General features: G+C 46.1%; 1 protein-coding gene across 1 annotated transcript in view; it reads left to right on the top strand.

Moving 5' to 3' along the window:
- The window catches only part of LOC116519399 (LIM/homeobox protein Lhx2), a 34,233-nt gene extending 14,743 nt beyond the window's left edge, over positions 1-19,490 (top strand). Inside the window, exons 4-5 of the mRNA XM_032233252.1 lie at positions 2,139-2,344; positions 18,777-19,490. Of these exons, the coding sequence (XP_032089143.1) occupies positions 2,139-2,344; positions 18,777-19,064 (494 nt within the window). The 3' untranslated portion in view covers positions 19,065-19,490. The remainder of the gene's footprint in view (positions 1-2,138; positions 2,345-18,776) is intronic.
- Positions 19,491-22,995: the final 3,505 nt, after the last annotated feature.

The raw sequence follows: 22,995 nt of genomic DNA, 5'->3' as shown, positions 1-22,995 counted from the left end.
GACCATGGAGACTTCTTTGGACAGTGCTGGCTCTTTGGCTTTGAAGAGGAGAGGCGCACCGTCCCCTAGAGTCGGGAATGACTAGCACAGATGTGCGACGGAACCTTTATCCTTACAGTAGTTATTGCATATCTTAATTTAAACTTGCTTTGGAAAAGGAAGAGCTTCTAGTTAATGGCCGACACCATCCTTTTAATTCTTGGCAAGGGGTTTCTTGGTTCTTGGGGTTTAACTGTGTTTAGTTACTGGAGAAGGGGACTGGGAGAGAGGAAATAAACTCAAATTTATTTATTTGAGTTTTATGCATTTATTTTTAAAAGAGCTTTGGATTTTTAACAGCCTGGAAAGACGGAGAGAAACGTACTTTGAAAGTTTTCTGCCTGGGCCTCTGGGCGCAGCTCAAACCTTCTGCTCTATTCTTCCCTCAAATTATAGGTCAACTTTTCCATCAGGTGGGGACGTCCTCCCCCTACCCTCACCCTCAGGGCTTCCCCCTCCCTCCCTTTAAGCAGTCTTTTACTTAGTTAATGGGCTGCTTTCTCATCCTGCAGAGGGGAACTCAAAGAAGGGAGGTTTTGAATGAGTTTTTTTTTCTCCCTATTGAGGCTGGAGTGGAGTTGGGAGTTTGCAGCTGTGCCATGCCGCTGAACAAGCTGAAGTGCGTTAAAACATTTCTTTTCTTTTCTTTATTTTTTTGGCAAAGCCATTCTTTTCTTCTCCTGGGGGTCTGGAAAGGGAGCGCCAAGTGTAAGATTGGCATGAGGCTCTTTCTCTCTCTCTCTCTCTCTCTCTCTCTCTCTCTCTCTCTCTCTCTCTCTCTCTCTGTGTGTGTGTGTGTGTGTGAGAGAGAGAGAGAGAGAGAGAGAGGGAGAGAGAGAGAGAGAGAGAACACAACCGAAGATACAAATACATGCAAACAGTGGCAGAAAGCAAGAGCCCTCTGTCCAACTTCAGCCCATCCCCACTCAACCCCCACTCCCAGCTCACTTTGTAAAGGAAGCGAAGGTGAAGCTGTGTGTATGTGGGGTGGGGTGTCTCACAGGCAGAGATCCGTGCACAAGCGACAGGATTATATCATGCATGTCGGAATCTGGGTTTAAATGCCATCTAACGTGGGTGAAATCCAGCAGGTTCTGACAGGTTCTGGAGAACCGGTAGCAGAAATTTTTAGTAGTTCGGAGAACCGGTAGTGGAAATGTTGAGTAGTTCTGAGAACTGGTAGTGGAAATTTTGAGTAATTTGGAGAACTGGTAGTGGAAATTTTGAATAGTTTGGAGAACCGGCAGCGGAAATTTTGAGTAGTTCTGAGAACCGGTAGTAGAAATTTTGAGTAGTTTGGAGAACTGGTAGCAGAAATTTTGAGTAGTTTGGAGAACTGGTAGTGGAAATTTTGAATAGTTTGGAGAACCGGCAGCGGAAATTTTGAGTAGTTTGGAGAACCGGTAGTGGAAATTTTTAGTAGTTTGGAGAACCGGTAGCGGAAATTTTGAGTAGTTTGGAGAACTCACCATCTCCTGATGATTGGCCCAAAGTCATCCACCTGGCTTTCTTACCTAAAAGGGAGACTAGAACTCACAGCCTCCTGGTAATTGGCCCAGAGACATCTAGCCGGCTTTCATGCCTAAAGTGGGACTAGAACTCACAAGCTCCTGGTGATTATCCCAAAATCATCCACCTGGCTTTCTTACCTAAAGTGGGACTAGAACTCACAAGCTGCTGGTGATTGTCCCAGAGTCATTCACCTGGCTTTTCTACCTAAGGCAGGACTAGAACTCACAGGCTCCTGGTGATTGTCCCAAAGTCATTCGCCTGGCTTTCTTACCTAATGTGGGGCTAGAACTCACAGCCTCCTGGTGATTGGCCCAGAGACATCCCCCTGGCTTTCTTGCCTAAGGCAGGAACTAGAACTCACAGTCTCCTGGTTTTTTAGCTTCACCATTTGACCAAATTGCTAAGTCCCTTCTGGGCTGGGTGCTGAGTGGTGCCATGGATGGTTGTGCCCAAATCTTTTCCTGATGGTCTCTCTTGATTGCTGGGGGCGGGGGCGGAAGGACATTCTGGGAGCCCAGACAGGGGGGTCTTCCCGCCTGCCTGGACATTGTGCTGACTGCTTCTTTTCCACCTTGGTGCCCTCTTAGCCCTGAGTTGCAATGAGAATGACGGCAGCCCTCTGGATCGAGACCAGCATTACCCCAGCAATCAAAAGACCAAACGTATGCGGACTTCCTTCAAACATCACCAGCTGCGGACAATGAAATCCTATTTTGCAATTAACCACAACCCGGATGCCAAGGACTTGAAGCAGCTTGCGCAAAAAACGGGTTTAACCAAGAGAGTGCTCCAGGTAAGTGATTATTACTATTTTTTTGAGGGACTCAAACCGAGCTGTTCTGACCCAGGCTTCCTTCAAAAGCACGAAGCAGAGTCTTGGTCCCAATTTACACGGCTGTGAATTCCTTTCATTCACAGTCAGCGAGGCTTAGTAAAACAGTCTTTCCGAGGAATGTTTATCCACACGAACCTTATCTCATTTGGAGAGCTGCCAAGTAACTAGTTTGCAAACGCAGGGCAAGGCAAAACTTGGCACAGAGTCTCTTATAGTCACAAACAGAACTTTCCACTCTTGAAATGACCGAAGGAATGAATTGTTTCCTGCAAAAGCCCCCTCCTCGTTCACTCCTCTTTTGTTTGCCATGGGAGGGGCCAATCACCTCCAAGGCTTTACTCCCAAGTCGACCCTGCTTTCTTAGTTGTTCTTGTCTTCTGGCAGCTCTGCACATGTGCACACTGGGAACAGGCTCCAGCTGTTCCTCTGCCTCTCTGCTCTCTAGCTCCCTTTCTGCCTCTGGCACAGAGCCCTCATCTGAGCTTTCTTCAGTCCCCAGGACTGGCCCATGTTCCTCCCCAGCCTCCTCACTGTCCGACTCTGCTGCCCGCTCTGATGGCACAACAGGAGTAGCGGTCTTTGGCGAGTTGCAGCCGTGTTTCTCAACCCCGAAGGGTGAAGATGAGAGAACGTCAACTCCTGGAATTCCATGCTTGGCTGGAGAAATCTGGGAGTTGAAGTCTCAGAGATAAAAGTCCCAACCAAAGTTGGCCTCTGCTCTAAGGCCCGGGAGGATGGACAGGGGGGATATGACGGAAAGATTGGCCTTCGGTTATCTCTGTCTCACCTGTCCAATGTTGGAGGGGGAAAACAGCCATTGTCCTCACAGATGGAGCCCTTGATGTGATGAGCAAAGGGTTGTCCTACCTGAGGACTTTTGGTTGGTCAACTTTCTTCTCTTGTGCTCTTGAAGGCTGTGCATTGTTGTTGTGGCAAAACCAGGACTTCCTTAACGCGACGTTAACAGGATAACAGAGTTGGAAGAGACCTTGGAGGTCTTCTAGGCCAGGGGTCACCAACGTTTCGGACCTCAGGGACCACTCAATTCATAATTTTAAATCCCGTGGACCACCGATATGAATTTTTTTAAAAAGATAAATAGTATTTAGTGCCATATTTAAAAAATGCAAATAATTTTTCTGCAGACCACCAAAATTTTCTCGTGGTCCATCAGTGGCCCACAGACCCACACCTGCTGTCAGGTTTCCTAAAAATGTCCTAATTGATTCATGAGTCCTGAGCCAAGTTTCAATACAAAACTAGTATTTATTAGGAGCACCATTAGTCAGATCTGAGCTTCGTTTTACCCCTGTCCTCCCCTCAGTCTGTGTCATAAATCACATTCCCCAATGAGGCGCACCCCTCCCAAACCTACTGCAGTAATCTAAGATCCGACTCTAGCCAAAGTGTGCATGGAGTGCGCTCCTCCCCGCCCCTTCCCTCACCATGACAACTTTAGGAGTTGACACCTGCTCAGACAGGAAACCCTATCCTCGCTTTCAGTGGTGGGATTCAAATAATTTAACAACCGGTTCTCTGCCCTAATGACCTGCTGGGTAGGCAGGGCTCGGTGATCATGTGACTGTGTGGGTGTGACCAACTCTACGTCACTCACGTCGATGGGCGCTTCGCCTTAGCTGTTACAATGTAATCAGGGTTAACCGGAGAGGCAGTTTCTGTGAGCAGGGCAGCAAAGATGAGGCTAGAAACAACACCAGGATGTTTCCTTCCTGCCTTCCTTGCAGGATTAGCCCTGTAAAGTGGGAAAAAAACAAAAGGAGATTTCTTCCAACAACCGGTTCTCCGAACTGTTTAGAAAGTTGCCAACCGGTTCTCCTGGATAGGTGCGAAATGGCTGAATCCCACCACTGGTGTCGTCTTCTCCTCTTCTGGTGAAAATCAACAGCTTTGGCCTCTGACTAACATCAGAAGGTCTGTGTATCTATGTTACACATATTTTTCAGACCCAAGATTAAACTGGTTACATCTGCCCATTGCACTGAGCTCTGGTTTCATTAAACTGTGATTTGCTGAATTGCCTTCCTTGGCTGAATTCACGTGGTTGACAGTTCAAGGATGGTTTTTAAGTTTATATGGTTTATGAGTCACTTTTGGCTGAGATCAAGCGTAGTTTACAAGTTGTTTCATCTGGGCTTAGCAGATTCCCTGAACCTAGTCAGTCATCATGGTTTATAAATCAGGATTAAATGTTACGTGAATGAGGGCAGATGCGGCTTGCTGGACAAGCTATGGCTAAACCAACTTCTGCAGAACGTGAACAGGGCCATAAAATGGTCAGCTGGCCTGAATGTTTTCTTAATTCTCTTTGAAAAGAAGCATGGAAGAAACTTTGTAGATTTGTAGAATTGTTCCACGTTTGTTCCAGATAACAGGAACCCCCCCCCCCAAAATAAACCACCCAACCTCAATGGATTTAAATTTAATTTTGATCAGCCATCACAAAGAACTTTCAGCCATAAAAAAGCTGCTCAACCTGGAGAAGAAAAGAACATTGCTGGAGATGTTAACATAAGACCTCTTTCCTGATGTCCTGTGGCTGGTTTTCTCTAGTTTTTGCGGTGTTTGGGGAAGGATGGAGGATCCCCGGCATATTCTCAAAAGCCAGTGTGCCTGTTTTGCTCAGGAAAACATTTTTATTTATTTTTTTGTATTTTTTTTGGCTAGCAACTATGTCAGGGATGGAGAACCTTTTCGGCACCAAGGGCCAAAAAGGAGTGCACCCACGCACTCATCGGGGCCGCAACTTGGAAGAGGAGCGGCCCAGGGGGAATGCCCGCACCAGGAAAGGAACTTCTGATTTCTGGTGCGTGCACGCGCACCAGTCAGCTACCGTGTTTTCCCAAAAATAAGACAGGGTCTTATTTTCTTTTGAACCCCCCCAAAATAAGCGCTTGGCCTTATTTTTGGGGAGGTCGTATTATTTTTGAGGTGCAGGAGGCAGTGAGCATGGTCACTTCACAGCTGCTGCTGTGTTGCAATATTTTCAGGCAGGGCTTATTTTTAGGGGAGGGCTTATTTTCAGCCCATGCGCTCAAAAGCTCGATTGGGCTTATTATCTGGGGAGGTCTTATTTTCAGGGAAACAGGGTAGTCTTCCAGATACCAGCACGCATGCGTACGCCAGAAATTGGAAGATCAGCTCTTTCAGTTTCCGGCACTGCCGCGCGCATGCACAACAGAAACACAGAAGAGGAATGGGCAATGGTGCGCGTGCCAGGTGACATGGCTCTGCATGCCACTTCGGGCAAGCGTGCCACAGGTTTGCCATCCTGGATCTAAGTTGATGGAAATGATGAAGTTGTCCAGGAACAAGCGACCACTGGATGTTAAACCAGACTCTTGTCAAAAGGGATATATTCTCTTGAATTCTGAAATGTTTGGATCTGACCAACGATGGTGAATCCTGGAAAGAGGAGAACTTCAAAACATTAATGGTGATGGAGAAATGGGGAAGTTCCTGCCCATGGCTTCTGCAAGTGATAATTTTGGAGGAAGGTCTATAAATACTGTAGCTGCCATCTTGGCCCCCTAGTCCCTCAAAGACAAAGATTTCCAAATCCAGTCTGGATTTGGGTTAAAGAAATCCCAACAGAATTTGGACGTTTAACACTCAATTTCTTCTTGGCGCTGTACAAAGGAAGTTGTTTCAGCTGGGTGTGCCTAAATTAATCTGCTCACAGAAGAAGCCGTAAACCTCAAGAGGTTTTTTTGGGGGTGGGCAGAGCAACCCACTTGAGATTGAGAAATGGTATGAGAAGCAGGGGGTTGGACTAGAAGACCTCCAAGGTCCCTTCCAACTCTGTTATTCTGTTGTTACTCTGAGATCTTCTTCAAAGGAAGGTCATCAACTCCCTTGCAATAAGCTACAGTTTGATGAATCGTCTTTGTACACTAATGAGTTGTTGTAGGCTGGCTTCCCATCATATGTCAACCAGAAAAAGTTTGTGGCTTACAACTTCACTCGGTGTGTGTGTGTGTGTGTGTGTGTCAGTAGAGACCTTCTGTGGCAGTGTCCACAGCTTCCTTTGTTATATTATATATGTATGTATGTATGTATGTATGTATGTATGCATGCATGCATGCATAGTGGGATTCACTTAGGTTTATCACCGGTTTGCAACTGTGAGAATGCACGCATGCTTGCGTTGTGTGCGTATGCACCTCGTGTACGCAGCCAGCACGCGGCTTCAAAAATGAGGCTACATAGGATATTTTGGAGTTGGGGTTCGGCGCTACCAGTTGGGTGAACCGGTCCAAGCCGGCTGAATACCACCTCTTGTATGTATGTATGTATGTATGTATGTATGTATGTATGTACCCTGTTTCTCTGAAAATAAGACCTCCCCATATAATAAGTCCAATGGGGCATCTGAGCTCATGCACTAAAATAATCCCTCCCAAAAAATAAGCCCTCCCCAAAAATATTGCAACACAGCAGCAGCCACGAGGTGACCACGCTCGCCGCCTCCTGCACTTCAAAAATAATAAGACCTCCCCCCAAAATAAGACCAAGTGCTTATTTCAGGGGTCAAAAGAAAATAAAACCCTGTCTTATGTTCGGGGAAACATGGTATGTATGTACGTATGTTTTATTTGTAGTTTTTCCTTTCACATCACACATATTTTGTGGGCAGTGTTGACTGGGCCAATATCCTTTTTACAAAATGCTAACAGTAATAATACCATTAAATCCTAATCTTCCAACTTCAACAATACTGTTCTCTCTTTATGGTTCTTTCTCGCTTTTTTCAGAAATTCGTTTAAACATCGAGAATGTTTCTTTATACAATACGTTTGTGGTCCTCTGCTGAATCTTTCATATTTTACTATTTTAAGAATTTAACGGATTTAACAGATTACTTAATTCCATCATAATTCCAATATCCCAAAATATCTAAAAACACTCATAAGGCCAATGATTAACAAAATGTAATCGGTCCCGGGATTATATCTCAAAGTCCCCCAAATTTCCTCTTTTGTAATACTGGAAACTGGGATCTTCCGAGAACTCGGATTGTGTCAGATCTTGTTCTTTCTCTGTAGGGTGCATTGGTAGTCCTGGTCATCGATCAGGTGGCTTTAGAAAGCAATATTTCTTGGACCACGTTTCCCTGTGCTCCGTCAGTCAGTCCCTAGTCAACTCACAACTGGACTACTGTAATGCACTCTACACAGGGCAGCCCCTGGGCAGCCCCTGAAGAGCATACAGAAGGTGCAGCTGGTGCAGAGTGTGGCAGCAGCATGGGTAATGGCCCCTGTAACACCACTGTTCTGCGGGCTGGGTTCAATTCAAGATGTTGGGGATCCATTTTAAATCCCTTCCTGGATGGGGGAGACAAGTAAAAAAAAAGGATAGCCATTGAGGTGTCGAAGCGGGCAAGAGACAATGGGTAGATCTTTCTTTCTTTCTTTCTTTCTTTCTTTCTTTCTTTCTTTCTTTCTTTCTTTCTTTCTTTCTTGTTGTTTTGACTTGTTTTTCCTTCTACCCCTCTTCATTCAAAGCATAGCAACTAAAGTATGAAGCGGGCAAGAGATTATGGATGGATGATTCCTGTTTCCGATTCTTTTTTAAAAAATGTTTTTATTTTTTATTACAAATTTTGACATATTTTATAAACAAAGTGTTATCCGGGTCTATTCTTTTACATCCTCTCATATATGTAATCCATTTTACATTATAGTTCTGTTTCCAATTTCAGCCATATTATTTTCTTTCCATATTTGTTTTATCTTAAACTTATTTTCTTAATACATAAGCAATATCACTAATTGCCCCTTCAAGGTGAAACCAAATTATCATTTTATATTTGGTCTACTTTACTGTAAGGAACATACATCCTCAAGTTCAGTTTTAACACAGAGAACGTTTAACTTAATTAATTATCCACAATTAACAATGTTGCTATAATTCCCTTACATCTTAATTGACCGTTAACAATATTAATACAATTCTCTTTAATCTACTAATATGTTCCTTCGTTCCCTTCCTCCTCCTCTGAACATTTCCTCTTGGTCTCTCAAAGATTCCACTTCTTATTAATTTTCTTCTTTTCTCCCATTCTCCTAGTTTTTTTTCCTTTTTCTTATTTTTATAATTATTGTATCTTTTCTTCAGAGTCTTTTTTCTCACTTTTAATTTTATTGTTCTAGTAGTTTTCCCCAGGGTTTTTCCTAGTCTCTTATTACTATTTCCTTCTTTGCTGTTTGATTGTTTCTTTCTGTGGGGGGGGGACACATTCCCCCTTGTCTACCCTTTTTGTGCCACTCTGAATCCCAGCGAAATCATCTATCTGTTTTTGACTCTTGATTTGAACTGTCTTCTTCTATATCGTCCTCTCCATTCTTTATTTTCCTCTCTCTTTCTTTTTGTAGGCAGGTGACACAACTGGAAATTAGACGGGAAAGAAAGAAAAAAAACTTTATAATACAGGGTGACATGATTAAAAGCTAGAAGGAGAGATAGAAATAAAGGGAATATCAATGTATTACATTTCTAGTTGATAAAACGAAAGTAAGAATGAGAAACAGGTGGAATAATCGCATCATGATAGACGGTAATCCAATATAGATGTGTATGGGAATTTCATAAGTTGATTGAATATATAATCATGTTTAATTTGGCTAGTTTTGTTTGTACTGGAATATATGGTGCCCAGGTGCCACACTGCTCGCAGGTTGATTTGACACTTTTATTAAAAAATGAAAAAAAAAACTGTGGAAAAAAATGGCAGGGGTTCAGGCTACTTGAGGGGGCCGTCTCATCCCACTGGGATTGGCCCGTCCCACTGGCGCCGGCAGAGGAGGCGCAATGAGGGTCCAGTCCAGCCCGATTATCCCAGCCGGCAGAGTCCAGGAAGAGGGCCTCCTCTGCTGTGGCTCCTGCCCTCGGGAGTGTCTCGCCTCCTCCCCTGTGAGGTTGGCCCCAACCCTCCTATCCTTTCGTCAGGGCCCAAAGAACTGGTTCTGCCAGTCAGCTTGGGACCCCAGTGGGGGACTAGGGCAATGGAGCGGGTGGAATAATAGCAGATCCCATCTCTTGCCCTCCACCCACGCCCTCCCCACGTGTCTTTGGTTTTAAGATTTGTTTTAAACTTTTGATGTTTTAACTGATGTGTAACACTAAGGCACCCAGAGTTACCCTACAGTAAGATGGGGGAGAGGCAATAAATTAGATAGATAGATAGATAGATAGATAGATAGATAGATAGATAGATAGATATGGACGGACGGATGGACAGATGAATAGATAGATAGATAGATAGATAGATAGATAGATAGATAGATAGATACATACATACATACATACATACATACATACATACATAGATAAAGATGGACACATGGTTACATCAATAGATCAATAGATAGCAGATAGATAGATAGATAGATAGATAGATAGATAGATAGATAGATAGATAGATAGATATGGATGGACAGACAGATGGACAGATGAATAGATAGGTAGATAGAAAGATAGATGGATAGATAGATAGATAAATAGATAGATAGATGATAGATAGATGATAGATAGACAGACAGGGATGGATGGAGATAGATAGATAGATGGATAGATAGATATGGATGGATGGATGGATGGATAGATAGATAGATAGAAAGAGAAAGGGATGGATGGATGGATGGATGGATGGATGGATGGATAGATAGATAGATAGATAGATAGATAGATAGATAGATAGATAGATAGATAGATAGATAAGTACATACATACAACTGCAAGAAGAGGTTTGCTGTCATGGCTACCAATCTCCATCATAGTTGGAGTTATCATCTGTGAGCTTCTAAGCAAAATGGGAAAGTGTCCATGCCAGACTCCATCTTTCCATCTAAGGTCCCTGTTTGTCATTCAGGAGATGCATTGTGAGTTGCCGTCCCACTTTTCCCCTTCTGCTTCCACGTTCTCGGATCTCTGACAGACATCAGCTCAACACATCTAAGGCAGAAGAACCACAATTGCTAAATGTTTGTCCATCAAGCCAAGATTGAACACTTTTAGCAGCCCAGCTGGAGGTTGGGGAGCTGATCACCCTGAAATCTTGCATTTAGGATATTATTAGAAAAAGCCGAGGTGGCGCAGTGGTTAAATGCAGCACTGCAGGCTACTGCTAGATCAGCAGTTCAGCGGTTCAAATCTCACCGGCTCAGGGTTGACTCAGCCTTCCATCCTTCCGAGGTGGGTAAAATGAGGACCCGGATTGTTGGGGGCAATATGCTGACTCTCTGTAAACCGCTTAGAGAGGGCTGAAAGCCCTATGAAGCGGTATATAAGTCTACTGCTATTATTATTATTTCAGTTCAATTTCACTCCATCCAGCCACCTCCTTCTCTCTTTTCTTCTTCTTCTTCTTCTTCTTCTTCTTCTTCTTCTTCTTCTTCTTCTTCTTCTTCTTCTTCTTCTTCTTCTTCTTCTTCTTCTTCTTCTTCTCCTTCTCCTCCTCCTCCTCCTCCTCCTCCTCCTCCTTCCTCTTTCTCTTCCTCTTCTTCTTCCTCCTCCTCCCCCCTTCTATTTTCCCCTCTTCTCCACTATTCCTTCTCCCTCTCTTTACATTTTTTGATTGTTGTTGTTAGTTGCAATGTTGTGTCCGACCCATCACGACCCCATGGACCACGTTCCTCCAGGCCTTCCTGGTCTCTACCATCCTCTGAAGTCCATTTAAGCTCATGCCGGCTGCTTCGGTGACTCCAACCAGCCACCTCCTTCTCTGTCGTCCCCTTCTTCTTTGGCCCTCCATCGTTCCCAGCATGAGGCTCTTCTCCAGGGAGTCCTTCTTCCTTCTCATTAGGTGGCCAAAGTCTTTGAGTTTCCTCTTCAGGATCTGGCCTTCTAAAGAGCAGTCAGGGTTGATCTCCTCTAGGACTGACAGGTTGGATGGCCTCGCAGTCCAAGGGACTCGCAGGAGTCTTCTCCAGCACCAGAGTTCAAAGGCCTCCATTCTTTGGTGCTCAGCCTTCCTTATGATCCAAACTTCACAGCCATCTATTTAACAAATAACAGATTAAGAGAGTTTGAAGGGACCTTGTAGGTCATCTAGTCCAACCCCCCATCCAGGCAGGAGACCCTACACCATTTCTGACAAATGTCAGACCAGTCTCTTCCTGAAAGTTTCCAGTGATGAAGCTCCCACAACCTCTGAAGGCAACTTCTGTTCCATGGGTTGATTGTTCCCACTGTCGGAAAATTCCTCCTTATTTCTAGGTTGAATCTCTCCTTGGTGGGTTTCCATTCATTTTTTATTGCAATTGGCCTTGACTAGATGCACTTTTGATTGGCAGGGTGATGCCTCTGCTTTTTAGTCTGCTGTCTAGATTTGCCATAGCTTCCCCACCCAGGAACAAGCGCCTTTTAATTTCTTGGCTGCCGTCCCCATCTGCGGTGATCTTGGAGCCCAGAAGAATAAAATCTGTCACTGCCTCCATTTCTTCCCCCATCGATTTGCCAGGAATTGAGAGGGACGGATGCCATGATCTTAGTTTTATGGGTTAGATTTTCCTAATTTTTAATTTCATCATTCCAGACCTGACACCTAATTTTGCAAAGGGGCCCCTGGAAGAAAATATGACCTAACAATGCCAAATCCGTTTGCCAAGGCAGACTGCTGCATTGAACTCCTCTCTCAGTCACTGCTTGGTTCCCCTGCCTCAGTTTCCCCCTGAGGAATAAGGTAGCACAGGAAATTTCCACTCTTGCAAAAAAAAAGGAGAGAGAGAGAGAGAGAGAGAGAGAGTTGTTCCTTTAAGAAACAAATGCAGAATTCTGCTTTTTTCCTCTTTTCCTTTTTGCATTGCACTTTTTGCTGGAAAGATATGCAACTCAAAAGGAGATTGTTTATAGGACTAATTTATCTCCTTCTTATAATGAACTTCTGAGTTTGCTTTTCTATTGCAAAGAAAATCCAGGAAGAACCTATGTTAGCCCCTTTTCTGATGCTGAAAAAAAAAGGAATCTGTTTTCCACAAAATAAGACCTCCCCGAATAATCAGCCCAAATGGGCTTTGGAGCGCCTGTGCTAAAATAAGCCCTCCCCCCAAATAAGCCCTCCCCCCCAAAAATAAGCCCTCCCCCAAAACATTGCAACACAGCAGCAGCCGTGAGGTGACCACGCTCTCCGCCTCCTATACCTCAAAAATAATGAGACCTCCCCGAAAATAAGGCCAAGTGCTTATTTTGGGGGTCCAAAGAAAATAAGACCCTGTCTTCTTGTTGTTAATTTTAATTTAATTTTTAAAATTTTATTGTAAATATCAATTGGGTTTGTTTTTTTTTGATACTTTATTTAAGGTCCCTTTTAATTTTTGTAATATGTGTTTTCTTTTATGTTGTACGCCTCCCTGAGTCCTTGGGAGAAGGGCGGCATATAAATACGATAAAACTGGAAACCTAGAACCTTATTTTTGGGGAAACTCGGTATGAAAATCATCTTTTTTTTTTCTGCCATCCTGGCGCTGTCTTGCCAAATTTCTCTTCTGACCAGCTGTGTTATCCTACTAGGAAAAAAGTGGAATTTTCTGCAGTATTTTCTGCAGAATTTTCTCCTATAAACAAACAAAAAATCCAATATATCCAATAAACAAGCCAAGAATTCATTCATCCCTAACATTCTTTTATTGCACCCTGGAAAACAGAGAACCTGTCATAATTTCCATGTAGTCAAAGCAGGGGGGGGGGCGGATTTCTTCTTCTGTTTCAATGCCTTCCTGAATCCCCTACCGACACTCTGTGACTGACGACCTTTCATTGAGTGACTTTTCAAAGTTACGACGACCCGGGGGAAAAATGTCACTAAGGACCGTTTTCCATACTTACGACCGGCTGAGTCCTGTGATGGCACGCGAGCCGTGGCCAAGGTCAACCCCACTGCTCATGGGGTGTGCACCTCCTGCCGGCCAGCTGTTTTGTTGGGAGATGTGCACCCATGCGCGGGGTGTGTGTATGCATGCATGCCCCCCACCCCCTGCTTTGGTGCTACATTGGCATTACATTATGGTTTTCAGCATGTGCACACGCTTCCTTTCGTCATCCGAGGAAAAAAAGATTCGCCATCACTGCTGTTGTCCACGGGGACCAAAATTCAGGCACTTGGCAAATTGACTCGTATTTATGACCGTGCGCAGCCTCCGGGGGGGTCACGTGATCCCCTTTTGCGACCTTCTGACAAGCAACGTCGATGAGGGGGGGAGTGGGTGGAAGTGTGGGTTCACTTAATGGCCGTGTTACTAATTGAACAACCACCATGACTCACTTAAGAATGGCGGCAAGCAGGGTGGTAAAATGAAGCGATCTGACTGAACGCCTCGCTTAGCAATGGAAATTTGGGGTTCACTTGTGGTCGTAAGTTGAGGACCACCTGTATTTATTTTAAAAAATCCCTACACGACTTCACACAAATGGGTATCCAATCTCTGTGACTCTTGGGGTTACCTTAGATTAAAATAACAGAGGTGGAAGGGGCCTTGGAGGTCTTCTAGTCCAACCCCCTGCTTAGGCAGGAGACTCTACCACACTTCAGATAAATGGATATCCAATCTCTTCTTTAAAACTTCCAGTGTTGGAGCATTCACAACTTCTGGAGGCAAGTTGTTCCACTAATTAATTGTTCTCACTGTCAGGAAATTCCTCCTTAGTTCTAAGTTGCTTCTCTCCTTGATTAGTTTCCACCCATCGCTTCTTGTCCTGCCCTCAGGTGCCCTGGAGAATAGCTAGACTGCCTCTTCTTTGGGGCAGCCCCTGAGATATTGGAAGACTGCTATCATGTCTCCCCTAGTCCTTCTTTTCATCAAACTAGGAGGTGGGCAGAAGATAAATGTAACATCTAAACAAAAGAAAGATTTGTTCTACAGATGGCACTTGCCACCAACAAGAATGGGAAAAAGGTTCCCAAATAGCTCACCAGAGTGCTGGAAATGTAAACAGGCACAGGGAACCTACTATCATATGTGGTGGACGTGTCCATCGGCAAAAAGATATTGGGCAAAGATAAAAGGGTGGCTAGAAGAGATGATAACACAACAAATAGATCTAAATCCAGAACTATTCTTATTAGGTATAGGTAAAGGTAAAAGTTCCCCTTGCACATAGGTGCTAGTCGTTCCTGACTCTAGGGGGCGCTGCTCATCTCCGTTTCAAAGCCGAAGACCCAGCGCTGTCCGAAGACGTCTCTGTGGTCATGTGGCCAGCATGACTCAATGCCAAAGGCACATGGAACGCTGTTCCCTTCCCACCAAAGCTGGTTTCTATTTTTCTACTTGCATTTTTGACCTGCTTTCAAACTGCTAGGTTGGCAGATGCTGGGACAAGTCACGGGAGCTCACTCCATTACGCGGCACTGGGGATTTGAACCGTTGAACAGCCGACCTTTCTGATCCACAAGCTAGTGTCTTAGCCATTGAGCCACTGCTACTTATTAGATATACTACCAGGGAAATACAATAAAAGAATCCTATGCTTAATGTTACATGTGATGACAGCAGTTAGGATTATGTATGCACAAAATTGGAAAAAACGGAAGTATACCTACAGATGAAATGGTAATAAAGAAAATATTAGAATCTGCCGAACTGGACAGGTTAACGATGGAACATAAAGACAAAGGGGAAACAGAGTATTACTCAACATGGGACTTGTGGTACCAATGGCTGGAAAACAGGTGCAAAGAGTAGAAACGTAATCATGAGAGAAGATCAAGAAACTAGAGATAAATACCAGTATATCAATATATATAAGAATATATACTGTAAGCAATGTTAATATGGGAATGCACGTGATTATGGATTAAAATATAGAAAATGTTGGGGGGAAAAGAAAGGGAGATTTGTTGGGAGACTACTAGAAATCCCCAAGCTTTGGGATAAATAGGGAAATAAATAAATAAGAGAAATATCTGAACGGAGGCAGTTAAAAAAAAACAGATTTATATCATGGCCAAGAAAATGTTATGAATGTTTCTTGAGCTCACCTTGAGAAAGAAAAAGTTTCCAACCTTTTTGCTGTTGTTAGTTGTGAAGTCATGTCCTACCCATAGCAACCCCATGGACAACATTCCTCCAGGCCTTCGTGTCCTCTCCCATCCTCTGGAGTCCATTTAAGCTCCGGTGACTCCATCCAGCCACCTCCTTCTCTGCCGTCCCCTTCTTCTTTTGCCCTCCATCGTTCCCAGAATGAGGCTCTTCTCCAGGGAGTCCTTCTTCCTTCTCACTAGGTGGCCAAAGGATTGGAGTTTCCTCTTCAGGATCTGGCCTTCTAAAGAGCAGTCAGGGTTGATCTCCTCTAGGACTGACCGGTTGGATGGCCTTGCCGTCCAAGGGACTCACAGGAGTCTTCTCCAGCACCAGAGTTCAAAGGCCTCCATTCTTTGGCGCTCAGCCTTCCTTATGGTCCAACCTTCACAGTCATCCATTGCAAGAAATAAAATAAAAAATCCAATGAAATTCTCCAGAGATCCAGTCAATTCCACTATGTCAACTTCCTCAACTCTCAGGGGTGTCTTCCTGATGTTGGGGTGATGTCTCCCAGAATTCCCGATCAAGATGGCCCCAGGAACTTTGAGAGGTAGTTCCTCCATCCTCTGTGGAGATCCACCAGGTTTAAAGAAGGCTTTTTCAGGATACCGATGAGACCACAGTTACTCAGGGAAATTGATGCATTGGTAGTGATGAGGTTTTTGAAGAAGTTAAGACTTCAAAACAAGTAAATAAGTAGCTGAAGAAGCTTCTTGGATGAGAACTGGGCATGGCTAGTCTAGCGAAGAGAAGGACCAGGGGAGACAAGAGAGCAGCCTTCCAATATTTGAGGGGCTGCCACACAGAGGAAGGGGTGAAGCTATTTTCCAAAGTTCCTGAAGGCCAGACAAGGAATAATGGATGGAAACTGAAGAAGGAGAGATTCAACCTAGAACTAAGGAGGAATTTTCTGACAGTGAGAACAATCAACCCATGGAACAGAAGTTGCCTTCAGAAGTTGTGGGAGCTTTCATTGGAGGCTTTCAAGAAGAGATTGGATTGCCATTTGTCGGAAATGGTGTAGGGTCTCCTGCTTGGGCAGGGGGAGGGGGTTGGACTAGATCAGTGGTCCCCAACCTTTTTATCGCCGCGGACCAGTCAGCCTGTGATAATTTTACCGTGGCCCGCTGAGCGCGCACAGGGGTGGGGGGGCGTTGTTCGCGACGACACATTGATTGTTTATATATCATATATATTTCATTTATATATCATAAAATGTTAGATGTTGCATTGTTTTCAATATGAATTTGTAAATATATGCCAAATAGATTGCAATCGCTTTCTGGACTTCCTTTAAATTTGCAGGTAAATGTTGCAATAGATATATAGCTCCCATCAGATTGATGATCACCCAAAAATGTTATTCATTGAATTCACTGTGAATCCTTTCTTAGTAAGTGCATTCAAGCCAGCCTACTACTAGCTGGTAGCCTCTCTGTCCATTCACCAAATTATCTGGGACAGGGGTGTCAGAGTGACATCGAAAATGTCAAGGTAATAGCCATGACTATGAAATTAAAAGCCTATTTATTCTTTTATTTGCATCACATAAAAACCAAGATGGTTCCCATCTTGAATTTTTCTAAATACATCCTACATACAACCATGATGCAGGAGTTTTCATTCAGCAAGAAAAAGGAACCGGTGACTTGAGCCAAGTCAACATCTGGAAATCTTATCCCAGTCATATCCAACCTAGCTTATTTTTTGAGATCACCTCAAGGCGAGCTGGAGCGGGACGCCCTGCGCCACGAGTTGGAGAGCTTGGAGAGGCTGAGCGCGCAACTTGGAGAGCTGCGTCTCCGCCGCCTGGAGCCCGAGCTGGCCCGGCGGCAGCAGCAGCTGGAGGGGCTGAGGGCCGACTGCGCTGCTCTGGAGGCGCTGCTGGAGCAGCTCCTGGCCGAGCACGAAGGGCTGCAGGAAGCGCGCAAGCAGCGGCCGGCCGCGCTGCTGTCTGCCCCGCGTGTCCTCCGGGCCGGGCGCTCCGAGAAGCGGCAGTTGGCCTCCGACTACGCGCTGGTGCTGAGCTGGAGCTGCGCGCAGAGCCTGGAGCGATACGAGGCCGAGTTGCGGGCGCTGCAGGAGCTGGAAGGGGGCCGCCTGGGCCAACAGGACCTGCGCAAGCTGCGCGCGCAGAACCAGGAGAGCCGCCGGCGCCTCGAGGAGCTGTGGCACCGCTGCCGGGAGCTTTGCGCGCTGGGCGAGCGGCTGGAAGAGGAGCGGCTGGCGCAGCAGAAGAGCCACGGCGCCCAGCTGCAGCGATCATGGCTGCGCGGCCCGGTGCCAGGTACTCCACGGCCCGGCACCGGGCCGCGGACCGGGGGTTGGGGACCACTGGACTAGATGACCTACAGGGTCCCTTCCAACTCTGTTAATCAGTTAATCTGTTTTCAAAGAGAAAGTAGAACATTCTGGTGGCCTCTTGGGGAAAAAAGCACTTTCTGGACAAGTAAATAAGTAACAGATGAATAAAATAATTTGTATGTTGACCACATATCTTGCATTTAACAAAACTGTTAAAAAAAACAGGCATAAGTCACGTTTTTCAATGGTGGTGTAACTTGGGACGGTCACTAAATGTGGTAAGTTAAGGACTGTCTGTAGTGCTGGAAGTCCATGCATGATATGCCAAACTCTAAATAAATCAAGGCCATCGCCTGGCCAATCAATCTGTATTGGGAATGAAGCAGAGTTTACATCTTTTAAAGCAGGAGGGTTCCCCAGCCCCCAAACCCATGGCCCGACACTGGTCTGTGGCATTTCTCCATGGAACTGGTCCCTGGTGCCCAAAAGGTTGGGGGGGGCACTGTTTTAAAGATTGCACCCATCTACCTACCTTGCATTTATTCATTTGTTCTTTCCTTCCTTCTTTCCCTGTTTCTCATTCCCATCTCCTCCCGTCTCTCCTTCCTTCCCTGTTTTCATTCCCATTCCTTCCTTCCTTCTCATTCCCATCTCCTTCCCTCTTTCTCTCCTTCCCTCCTTCCTTTCCTGCTTTTTATTCCCACCTCCTTCCTTCCTTGCTTTCATTCCCATCTCCTTCCTTTCTTCTCTCTTCCCCTTCTTCCTTTCCTGCTTTTATTCTTCCTTTTCTTCCTTCCTTCCAACCTCCTTCCTTCTTTGCTTTCATTCCCATCTCCTTCCTTCCTTCCTTCTCATTCCCATCTCCTTCCTTCTCTCTTCCCCTCCTTCCTTTCCTTCCTTCCTTCTTTCCTTCCCTTCTTCTCTCCTCCCCTACTTCCTTCTTTGCTTCTTCTTCCCATCTCCTTCCTTCCTTCTTTCCTTTCCTCCTTCCTTTCCTGCTTTTTATCCTTCCTTCCTTCCTTCCTTCCTTCCTTCCCGTCCAACGCTTCTAGGTCTGGTTTCAGAACGCCCGGGCCAAATTCCGACGGAACCTCTTACGCCAAGAGAACACGGGAGTGGACAAGGCATCCGATCCGGCCCTCCAGGCCGGCACCCCCTCCGGACCCGCTTCGGAGATCTCCAACACATCCCTGAGCCCCTCCAGGACGCCCACCACCCTCACAGACTTGACGAATCCTAGCATGCCTTCCGTGACGTCAGTCCTGAGCTCCGTGTCTGGCGGCTTGGATGTCCACGAATCCCGCAGCCCTTCACAGACGACGCTGACCAATCTTTTCTGATGACCACTCGATTCCCGGGGTGGCCGGGTGGGTGGCCGGGTGGGCGTTGTCTCCTTCTGAAGGAAAGGAATTATCCTTTCGTCCAATTCCAAATGGATTTTTATTTTTATTTTTTAAAAACACACACAGACACACACAAACAAACTCGGGACGTTCCCACCACTGGGCTGGAGATCCGCCGGGTCAAATCCAGCTGGGGTCTGAAAGCCACCGTGGATATTGGAGGAGTGTGACTTGGAATGACAGCTGCCCACACAACATTTGTGTGTCGATGTACAGTTTTATGGACCGGGCCAGGGAAATGGCAATTAATTTAAGTTGGCTGAAGCTTGTGTGATTTTTTCAAAGACTGCCACGTGCCTTATTTACTCTCCATTCCTTTGTTTTTTCTCTCTCTCTCTCTGTATATTTATGACCACGTCTGAGACCACGCAAACTTCAAAAAAAAAGGGGGGGAGGGGGGAAGGGGAGGGGGAGAGAAGTGAAAAAAAATGTGAATACGAGTTTTGCTACTTTAAATTAAGTCCTCAACCTTTTCGACTGGTCCTTCCGATGTTTTAGAATCGAACACTCGGGAAGGGGGAAAAAAGAAGTGACACGTTTCTTCCGCTGTCAAAATTTGTAAAAAAAAAGGAAGAAGAAGAAGAAAAAAATCTAACCAGTAATAAAGCCACTTAACGGAAAACTACCTCCACATTAGTTGCCCTTGCAATGAAAGATGAGGGAACCCGGATTTGGGGAAGGAGGAAGAAGAGGTGGAGGAGGAGGAGAAGGAAAAGGGGATGAAGAAGGAATGGTTGAAAAGAAGAAGGAAGGGAGGAGGAGGAGAGGAAGGAATGGTGGAAAGGGGGAGGAGGAGGAGAGGAAGGAATAGTGGAATGGGGAGGAGAGGAAGGAAGATTGGAAAAGGGAGGAGGAAGAAGAAGAGGAGGAGGAGGAAGGGACAGTGAAAAGGGAGGAGGAAGAAGAGGAGGAGGAAAAGGGGGAGAGGAAGGAATGGTGGAAAGGGGGTGGAGGAGGAGGAGGAAGGAATGATGGAAAGGGGGAGAAGGAGGAAGGTTGAAAAGGGGGAGGAGGAGGAGAGGAATGGTGGAAAGGGTGGAGGAAGAAGGAGGAGGAGGAGGAGAAGAAAAGGGAATGGTGGAAAGGGGGAGGAGGAAAGGAAGGAAAGTTGGAATGGGGGGAGGAGGAGAGGAATGGTGGAAAGGGCGGAGGAAGGAGGAGGAGGAGGAGAAGGAGAGAAAGGAATGGTGGAAAGGGGGTGGAGGAGGAGGAGGAAGGAATGATGGAAAGGGGGAGAAGGAGGAAGGTTGAAAAGGGGGAGGAGGAGGAGAGGAATGGTGGAAAGGGCGGAGGAAGGAGGAGGAGGAAGGAATGATGGAAAGGGGGAGAAGGAGGAAGGTTGAAAAGGGGGAGGAGGAGGAGAGGAATGGTGGAAAGGGTGGAGGAAGAAGGAGGAGGAGGAGGAGGAGAAAGGGAATGGTGGAAAGGGGGAGGAGGAAAGGAAGGAAAGTTGGAATGGGGGGAGGAGGAGAGGAATGGTGGAAAGGGCGGAGGAAGGAGGAGGAGGAGGAGAAGGAGAGAAAGGAATGGTGGAAAGGGGGTGGAGGAGGAGGAGGAAGGAATGATGGAAAGGGGGAGAAGGAGGAAGGTTGAAAAGGGGGAGGAGGAGGAGAGGAATGGTGGAAAGGGCGGAGGAAGGAGGAGGAGGAAGGAATGATGGAAAGGGGGAGAAGGAGGAAGGTTGAAAAGGGGGAGGAGGAGGAGAGGAATGGTGGAAAGGGTGGAGGAAGAAGGAGGAGGAGGAGGAGGAGAAAAGGGAATGGTGGAAAGGGGGAGGAGGAAAGGAAGGAAAGTTGGAATGGGGGGAGGAGGAGAGGAATGGTGGAAAGGGCGGAGGAAGGAGGAGGAGGAGGAGAAGGAGAGAAAGGAATGGTGGAAAGGGGGTGGAGGAGGAGGAGGAAGGAATGATGGAAAGGGGGAGAAGGAGGAAGGTTGAAAGGGGGAGGAGGAGGAGAGGAATGGTGGAAAGGCGGAGGAAGGAGGAGGAGGAAGGAATTATGGAAAGGGGGAGAAGGAGGAAGGTTGAAAAGGGGGAGGAGGAGGAGAGGAATGGTGGAAAGGGCAGAGGAAGGAGGAGGAGGAGGAGGAGAAAAGGGAATGGTGGAAAGGGGGAGGAGGAAAGGAAGGAAAGTTGGAAGGGGGAGGAGGAGGAGAGGAATGGTGGAAAGGGCGGAGGAAGGAGGAGGAGGAGAAGGAGAAGAAGGAATGGTGGAATGGGGAGGAGGAGAGGAAGGAAAGTTGGAAAGTGGGAGGAGGAAGAGAGGAATGGTGGAAAGGGCGAAGGAAGGAGGAGAAGGAGAAGAGGAAGGAATGGTAGAAAGGGAAAGGAAATGTTAACCCTTTCCCAACTCCCTGTTGCCCTTCGTATCCCTGGACTACAACTCCCATCAGGCTAGGCAAACACCCAAAGCCAAACCTACCTCCCTCCTCAATCCTTCAAGGCTTTTCCTGTAATTCCAGGACCATGCCCAACATGGGAAGGTAATTTGGGTAACCTAGAACCTCCTTAGAAGAGAACTGGTGTCCTTGTTTTTCTCTGCTGGTGGAAAAAAGGGGGAAGAACGACTTCTAGTTTCCCCAAAACTATCTCTCAAGGTTTCTTACTTCTTCCGACCCAGAATCTCTACCCTCCTGAGTAGATTCAATAGCAATTTTACTACAAGGTTATGTTTCGGTTGAGTTTTGGCCCTCAAAATATCCTTGATCAACCTGTGAGTAAGTTTCTACGGAGATTCTCAGCCGTCCAGGTCACGGTTGACCCAAAGGTGCTTTTTCCCAAAAGGCCACTGGACTGGATTTTCCTTGAAGAGGTTTCGCTTCTCACTCGAGAAGCTTCTTCAATTCTGATCCTAAGAAGCTTCTTCGCTCAGAACTGAAGAAGCTCCTTGGGCGAGAAGCGAAACCGCTTCAAGTGAAAAGAGAGAAAGTCTTTTGAAGAAGCCCCTTTGGGAGACAGAGGAAGCTCTTCCTCAAGAGGAGATTGGGGGAAGGTTGAAAAAAACTGATTGGCCAATGGAGCTGATCGTATTTTGAGGTGCAAAGGCTATTTGAAGGGTGAGAAATCGACTGGATGGTCGATTGAGGGACACATAAGGGTTGTGTTTGACCTGAGGTGTGTGTGACCAGGGGCGTGGCCGGGTGGGTGTGGCCAGCTCAACATCACTTGTGTCAGGGGGCACCTGAGGTGGCCAAGTGACTTCCCTCAAACCCTCCCTCACTCTCATTATAATCTTTTTCCTTCCTTCCTTCCTTCCTTCCTTCCTTCCTTCCTTCCTTCCCTTCCACCCTCTTTTCCTCCTTCCTTCATCAACTTCCTTCTCATTCCCATCTCCTTCCTTCCTTCCCTTCCACCCTCTTTTCCTCCTTCCTTCCTCTCCATCACCTTCCTTTCTTCTCCTCATTCCCATCTCCTTCCTTCTTTCCATCCTTCCTTCCTTTTCTTCTTTTTCCTTCCTTGCTCTCTTCCCATCTTTCATTCTTTTTCGTGGTCTTTCCTCGTTCCCTTTCTCCTTATCTGTCCCTTCTTGGATGCTCAAATACAAAATGGGGAAACATTTCTCCTTTTGTTTTTAGTTCTTCTCTCCTCTATCCTCTCTCCTCTTTTCCACTTCCCTCTCCTTCCCTCTCTCCTACTCCTCTACTCATCCATTTCCTTCTCTCCTTTCCCCATCTACTTCCTTCTCCTCCCTTTTCCTCTTCTCCACTCCCCTTCTCTCTCCTCTTCTCCACTTCCCTCTCCTTCCCTCTCTCCTACTCCTCTACTCATCCATTTCCTTCTCTTCTTTCCCCATCTACTTCCTTCTCCTCCCTTTTCCTCTTCTCCACTCCCCTTCTCTCTCCTCTTCTCCACTTCCCTCTCCTTCCCTCT

This window comes from Thamnophis elegans, chromosome 16 (assembly GCF_009769535.1).
Source record: "Thamnophis elegans isolate rThaEle1 chromosome 16, rThaEle1.pri, whole genome shotgun sequence".
Lineage (NCBI taxonomy): Eukaryota > Metazoa > Chordata > Lepidosauria > Squamata > Colubridae > Thamnophis > Thamnophis elegans.
The sequence above is the reverse complement of the archived record's forward strand: the minus strand, read 5'-3'. Positions and strand labels throughout refer to the sequence as shown.